General features: G+C 43.5%; 1 protein-coding gene across 6 annotated transcripts in view; it reads right to left on the reverse strand.

Moving 5' to 3' along the window:
• Positions 1-1,275: 1,275 nt before the first annotated feature.
• The window catches only part of KIAA1549L (KIAA1549 like), a 291,549-nt gene continuing 285,239 nt past the window's right edge, over positions 1,276-7,585 (reverse strand). For 5 of the 6 annotated variants that reach the window (XM_082343655.1, XM_082343656.1, XM_082343652.1 and 2 more), the window contains 2 exons: positions 3,747-7,582; positions 1,276-2,535 (listed from right to left, as the gene is read on the reverse strand). In XM_082343655.1, the coding sequence (XP_082199781.1) occupies positions 7,301-7,582 (282 nt within the window). In that variant the 3' untranslated portion in view covers positions 1,276-2,535; positions 3,747-7,300. The remainder of the gene's footprint in view (positions 2,536-3,746; positions 7,583-7,585) is intronic. The other variant, XM_082343657.1, reaches the window with a different exon arrangement.

A 7,585-nucleotide genomic window follows, 5' to 3' on the forward strand; every position in this document is an offset into this window, starting at 1 on the left:
GTCCTGGGGTGGATTTTCAGCTACATACACCCTAATGAGAAAACAGAGAAGGATAGTAGGCCAAGGGAAGCAAGAGAACAGAGCAGGTATGCATAGAGAAACAGAGGTGAAAGCCCGTGTGGAGAGAGAACAGGAGAGAGCGAGCCAGGGGGAGGACGGCGGTCTCCATCCCTCCCCATCGGGAGCTGTTTTGTTTCCATGAAATGGCCCTGCGTAGGCACACCTGGTCTTATTGCGCTTTGCTTTACTGCACTTTGCAGATATTTCATTTTTTTATAAATCGAAGGTTCGTGGCAACCTTGTGTCGAGCAAGTCTATTGGCACCATTTTTCCAACAGCATTTGTTCTCTTCATGTCTCTGTATCACATTTTGGTAATTCTTGCAATATTTCAATTTTTCCATTATTATTATATTTCTTATGTTGGTCTGGGATCACTGATCTTTGATGTTACTATGGTAATTGTTTTGGGTGCCATGAACCACACCCATATAGAGGACAAACTTAGTCAATGTTGCGTGTGTTCTGACTGCTCCACTGACCGGCTGTTCCCCCATTCCTTCTCTCCCTCTTCTTGGGCCTCCCTATTCCCTGAGATACAACAATATTGAAATTAGGACAATTAATAACCCTACGATGGCCTGTAAATGTTCAAGTGAAAGGAAGAGTCCAATGTCTCTCACTTTAAATAAAAAGCCGGAAGTGACTAGGCTTAGTGAGAGGAAGGCATGTTGAAAGCTGAGACAGGCCAAAAGCTAGGCCTCTTGCACCAAACAGTTAGCCAAGTTGTGAGTGCAAAGAAAAAGTTCTTGAAGGAAATTAAAAGTGCTACTCCAGTGAAAACACAAATGATAAGAAAGTAAAGCAGCCTATTGCTGACCTGGAAAAAGTTTTAGTAGTCTAAAGATCCGACCAGCCACAACATTCCCTTAATCAAAGCCCAATCCAGAGCAAGACCCTAACTCTCTTCAATTTCATGAAGGCTGAGAGAGGTGAGGAAGCTGCAGAAGAAAGTTTGAAGCTAGCAGAGGTGGGTTCATGAGGTTTAAGGAAAGAGCCATCTCTATAACATAAAAGTGCAAGGTGAAGCAGCAAGTGCTGATGTAGAAGCTGCAGCAAGCTACCCAGAAGATCCAGCTGAGATGATTAATGAAGGTGACTGCACTAAACAACAGGCTGTCAATGTAGACGAATGTTGGAGGACAGAGGGAACAAAATGTACCCACCAAACTGAGAAGGCATCTTGAGACTGAAAAACTAGGCAGGAAGCTCCATGTAATCAATGGATCAGTTTATTACAGGGTAATTTACTCACAGGGTGGGATCAGGTGGACGATCCAGAAGCATCCTGCACTGCCGAGGGGCCATTGGGACAATTTTATAGCTAACCTAGAATATGGAGGTATGTGCTTGGATACAGGACGTGCATTTCTAAGTCAAGATTTATGATGGGTAACTAGTCTCATGGGCACCGGGATTACATTAGGGAAGGTTTTCATCATTTGGGGGGACTAGAGAGCATAGAGGCGACCTGGTCCTAATGATTATTAAACAGTATCTATTAACTACAAAGCCTTTGATGACAGAGAAGTGATTCACTGCACAGTACAGTCCTGGGTGAGGTCAGTAAAAGGACAGGAGAAACTAAGCGTCCAAGATGGCATCAGTTATGCTAACAGCCATACAACAAAACAGCCTTATATTATAAGGGGATGTCATCCAGGACTTTCATAGCCAGCAAGGAGAAGCCAATGCCTGGCTTCAAAGCTTCAAAGGACTGGCTGACTCTCTGGTTAGAGGCTAATGCAGCTGGTGACTTAAAGTTGAAGCCAATGGTCATCTACCATTCCAAGAACCCTAGGGTCCTTAAGAATTATGCTAAATCTACTCTGCCTGTGCTCTATAAATGGAGCAAGAAAGCCCAGATGACAGCACATCTGTTTGACAACATGGTTTAATGAATATTTTTAGCCCACTGTTGAGATTACTGCTCAGAAAAGATTTTTTAAAAATAGTACTGCTCATTGACAATGCACCTGGTCAACCAAGAGCTCTGACGGGGATGTACAATGAGATTCATGTTGTTTTCATGCTTGCTAACACATCCATTCTGCAGCCCATGGATCAAGGAGTACTTTTGACTTTGTCTTATTATTTAAGAAATACATTTTGTAAGGCTTCATAGATAGTGATTCCTCTGATGGATGTGGGCAAAGTCAATGGAAAACGTTCTGAAAAGGATTCACTATTCTAGATACCATTAAGAACACTTGTGATTTGCGGGAAGAGGTCAAAATATCAACATAACAGGAGTTTAGAAGAAGTTGATTCCAATTCTCATGGATGACTTCAGCGGAGGAAGTAACTACAGATGTAGTGGGAACAGCAAGAGAACTAGAAGTGGAGCCTGAAGATGTGACTGAATTGCTGCAATCTCATGATAAAACTGTAACGGATGAGGAGTTGCTTCTCATGGATGAGCAAAGAAAATGGTTTCTCGAGATGGAATCTATGCCTGGAGAAGATGCTGTGAAGGCTGTTGAAAGGACAACAAAAGATTTAGAATATGACTTAGATGATAAAGCAGCAGCAGCAGCGTTTTGAGATTGACTCAATTTTGAAAGAAGTTCTAATGTGGTCAAAATGCTATCAAACAGCACTGCAGCTATAGAGAAATCGTTCACGAAAGGAAGAGTCAATCAATGCAGCAAACTTCATCGTTGTCTTATTTTAAGAAGTTGCCACAGCCATGCCAACCTTCAGCAACCACCATCCTGATCAGTCAGCAGACATTAACACTGAAGCAAGACCCTCCACCAGCGAAAAGATTACAACTCGCTGAAGGCTCAGATGATGGTTAGCATTTTTTACCAATAAAGTGTTTTTAAATTAAGGTATGTATTTTTTTAGACGTAATGCTATTTCACATTTAATAGACTACAGTATAGTGTAAATATAACTTTTATATGCACTGGGAACCCCAAAATTAATGTGACTCACATTATTGTGATATTTGCTTTATTGTGGCGGTCTAGAACCAAACCCACAATACTTCTGAGGTCTGCCTGTATTTCTCAGTCAGTCTCTACATTTGAGCAAGTGTGAATGGGTTTCTGGTCCTCACAAAGGTCCTTGACTAGAATATCTTCAAGATTGGACTAAATGGCCACATTTAATTTCTAATACTTGGACCCAAGTCAGTCACTGCTAAATTACTATCTTTCCCTAAGCGTATTTGGCTGTATGTTGTTAGAAAAGTCCAAACTACTTTCTGATGTGTAATAGGAGTGGATTACATTTAAATTCTGTTCTCAAACTTTAAAATAATATGTTATTTTTTTTCATTAAACAATGAGTTCCTGTGTGTTACGTAGAAAAAAGAAGCTTATTTTTTGGTAATCGGTATTTAAATCTTTTGATCTATTTTGTTAATTTCTGCCTGTTAGAGAAGCACTTATTTTAGTCAGGTATTTAAATCTTTCTCCTCCTCCATCCGTACTCTCAGAAGTCTTTTCTTTTTTTATATCACAAATCTAACAATATCCTACCCATTCTTCCATCAAGAATGCTCAGAAATTACATGCCCTTCTGCTGAATTCTTAAATTAGCACATGCACAATATAACTTCTTCTGGTACCAGAGAACTGATTCCTACATGATCCACCCTTAGTCATTCATCAGCTCAGGCTGCCATAACAGAGAACCATAGCCTGGGTGGCTTACAAACAACAGACATTTATTTCTCACAGTTCTGGAGGATGGAAGTCCGAGATCAGGGTGCCAGCATGGTCAGGTCCTGGTGAGAACCCTCTTCTGGGTTGCAGACTATCGACTCCTTATTTTATCCTCATGTGGCAGAAAAGAGGGCAAGAGAGCTTTCTGGGGTCCCTTTTATAAGGGCATTAATCCCATTCACGAGGGCTCCCCTCACTAGCTAAGCACCTCCCAAGGCCCCACCTCCTAATACCATCACATTGGGGGTTAGGATTTCAGCATAGAAATTGCGGAGGACACATTCAGTCCATAGCACACCCTGAAAGAGGCAAGTTCCTATTCCGCAGGTACCAATGCATCTCGGATGGTAGGTACCAGGGCACGCAATAGACTTTTACGTTCCTGTACCATGGGATAGCCTCCCCTAGTGCAAAGTGCAGAATCGGCTACCTCTCAGTGACAAGCTGCTGTGGCCTCCCCACCTGCCTGTTTGGACCCATGGCGCTGAGAGAAGAACACACCCCTGAAGTCTTGAACAGCAGTAGAGAACACCATTTCCTTGATGGTGCTCTCTGGAAAAAGCCAAAATGCCTTCTTTTCATGAATGCAGAAAACTCACGTTGAAACTAGTTCCAAAAAAAGTTTATTATGCCACAAATGCATTGTCCTCATACACTTTATCTGAAGTTCTTTACATATTCAATTATCTTTTTTCTTCACAAGAATGTAGATAGTCCCTCATATGACCCTTGTCTACTTTTTGAACTTCCTAGCACAGTTCAAGAAACGTGTCGCAGGCAAGCGTGCAGGCAGCATGGTGAAATGGAAAGCAAGCCCGATCATGAGTCAGTGGGCTTGGGCTGGAGGCCTCGGGCAGGTCACTCCACTTCTTCGGACTTTAGCTTCCTTCTCTGAGGTCACCAATGTCTTCTGTGGCTTCTTCAACTGTCTGGAGGGTCATGAGGAACACAGAGCCTCTGGGTTTGCGTGGAACTCTGTGTTGACTTCCACAGGGCACTTTTGACCACCTGCCTTTTCTCAGAGTCAGCTGTCCAGGTATCCATAACCTCCATGAGGTCAGGAGACTCTTCAGAAAAGGGACCACATCTTAGTCACAGAATATCAAACAATGGCGGCCATCTCGCATTGGTGGGACAACACAAACAGATTTGATTTCTTCTCAACTTAAGGTTTTCCTCCCATATACTGCTCTTAAACCTGCGGTATCTCGTTTAAAAGAGTGTCTGATTTAGCATGCTGTATTTTTAGCCATCTCCATTGACTGACTCAGTATTTCACGGGGTTCTACACAGCTCACCATGATTTTTCTGCATCCTTTTAGCCAGCTGGAGCCAGACCACCGCACACTGTGGGCTCCTCTTCTGCGAGTCACTGGTACATCCAAAACACAGACACTGTCTTGAAAGCACGTGCCTATACTTAAATTACACTAAGGTGTTGGAACTTCATTTTCACATACAGTATTTCCAGGCATTTACCAAGTAGACAAAGTACCGGGTTGATATCATTGCACTGATGAAATATTCATATCATTGATAAGGCGGGACAATGTAGCTGACTTTATCAGACTCATACCATTTGCATGAAAAGGCTGAGTTTCTTTGGCTCTTTGTTCATTCAAGTGCACAGAATACCTATTTGGATAGACTTAGGCATTGTGTTAATCTGTCAGTAAAATCTTGCACTGTCCACAGTGTTTTGCAAACTGATTTAGGTTTTGGACTACAACAAGCGGCCATTGGTAGAAATATACCATATATACACATGGAAATTACAAAAATACATTTTATTTATAGCTGATTTTTTTTAAGTAACAAAAAACTAACACTATGAAAGATCAACCAGCATACCAAAAGGACACTACCTAATAGCATCAGAACAAGAGACTCGTTTGGGGATTCCATGATACATCATCTCCAGCACATTCCAGAAAGGGCAATTTGCCATTGGGAAATAAAAACAGCTTCTTTGAAAAGTCTGTGCTTTGACAGTTTGACTCTCCCACTCTAATCAATTCCACTCCTACTCTTCTCTCAATTTTAAAATTTCCACCTTTTTCTCTCAATAAAGACCAAAGAAACTCATGAAGAGAATGGAAAGATGGACTCAGAGGGGATGGATACAAGCTGAAGCTAGATGGATCATGGGTGAGAAGGCAGGACAGGACCTCACTCTCCAACAGACACCGAGTAAGCCCCCGGCATTGAGCATAGCTCCCAAAGTTGGTGAGGGGACCAGGGTGTCCCCTCCCCTGGGCTACCTGAAGTCAGTAGCTGTTTTGCTCTTGCACTGACAGTCAGCAGCTGGTGCCTTAGGGCTGTGAAGCATTGTCCACCCAGAGCTCTGGAGGCTCACCTGCCATGCCAGGGAGGCTGATTTGCAACATCATGGTCATGAGGTCAGAAGCCTGCCATTTTGGCAAATGTCCTCCTATGTCTATTAACTAACTATGGGAAGGAGTGCGGGAGGGGACTGGCTAACTCCATACACCTTTAAAAAGGTTATTTACATTTAAATGTAAATCAACAGATTTTCTGCATTCAGAAGCTTCTATAAACAGAGGCTGCAGCCTGGGGAGACTGGGTCCACTGTTCCTGCTTCTAACAGGCATCAATGACTATTTCCTTTTGTATCACTGGGCAGCACATGCTGGACATCATTGCTGAAGAGACAGAGGTTTCCTTGTAAAAGTCGATGTGTCTATCGTCCCCCAAAAGAGAGAAGCTTTGTTCTCAGGCCACCTTCATTGCAGGGCAAAGAAAACCTGTTTTTCTTTTGTAGGACCTTAAAAGCTCTTAGCACCGATTCTCTTCCAGCCAGAGCCCAACTTGCAGAATACTCTATTTCCAAAATGACAACACCTTTTCAAAAACCTGTCAACACAAATCCACCATTCCCTCTCATCTTCTCTCTTTCTTGGCCTTGGTTGAATTAATTGCAGAGGGAAAAGAGTCAGGACTATTCATAGGTGCAGTCATTGACAGTACTGATTTTCATCCAATTTATTTGACTTTGAATATGAACCTTTAAAAGGAAAGGACTCAGCTTTCTTGGCTGGAGTCAGTGTCTCCCTTGGAGACGGGAGGTGATTGCAACGATTACAGTCATGGTTGAATGAGAGAGAGTACAGTCTGGGACTTCATCGCACGCCTGCATTGCCTTTAACACAGAAATAGAGTTAACATGCAGAGGTCACCGAAGATAGAGCTATGCTCTCCCCATTCTGGTGATTTATTAAAATATGGCATTGGACAGGAATTTGCAGATTAGCGAGCATCTCTCGTGACTAAGGCTCCATAGGGAAATACACCCGCAGTTCAAACAGTTAATGTAACAGAGTATCAAACATATGGTCCCACATGGGGACTTGTTGACATACAATCAGTTGAATAAGCCAAGCATCCAGTTGTTCAAGAGTTTCCTGTTCCCCAGAAGCCCCACTGTTCACCTTTTTTAGAAACTGAGGGTGAGAAAGACTCCCACATTTTCTGTGCCTCCAGACCCATCAAGCCAGGCTGGAGAAACCCAAAGACTGTTTCCTCAGAGTCTGGAAGTGGGCAAAGGCATTAGACCTGGAACTCAAACATGTCCGTCTGCTTCTTGGCCAGTTTGGCCACCTCTTCCCGGATGGCCTTCACCAGGGCCGCTGTGGAGATGTTGGTCAGGGGCGTGTCGGACGGGTCGTTCTCCGCCAGGCTCTGCTGTGAGGCTGCTGTGGAGGGCACCGGGGCCTGCTCCAAGCTGGGGTGCAGCCCAGCTGGCTGGCTGTACTGGCGAGGGAGCCTGGAGGGCGAGTTCTGCTGATACCGGGACCGGGGGTAAGCCTCGATGTACCCCGGGAGAGGGACCTG

The sequence above is a fragment of the Balaenoptera borealis genome (genome assembly GCF_965194805.1).
Source record: "Balaenoptera borealis genome assembly, chromosome: 11".
Taxonomy (NCBI): Eukaryota; Metazoa; Chordata; class Mammalia; order Artiodactyla; family Balaenopteridae; genus Balaenoptera; species Balaenoptera borealis.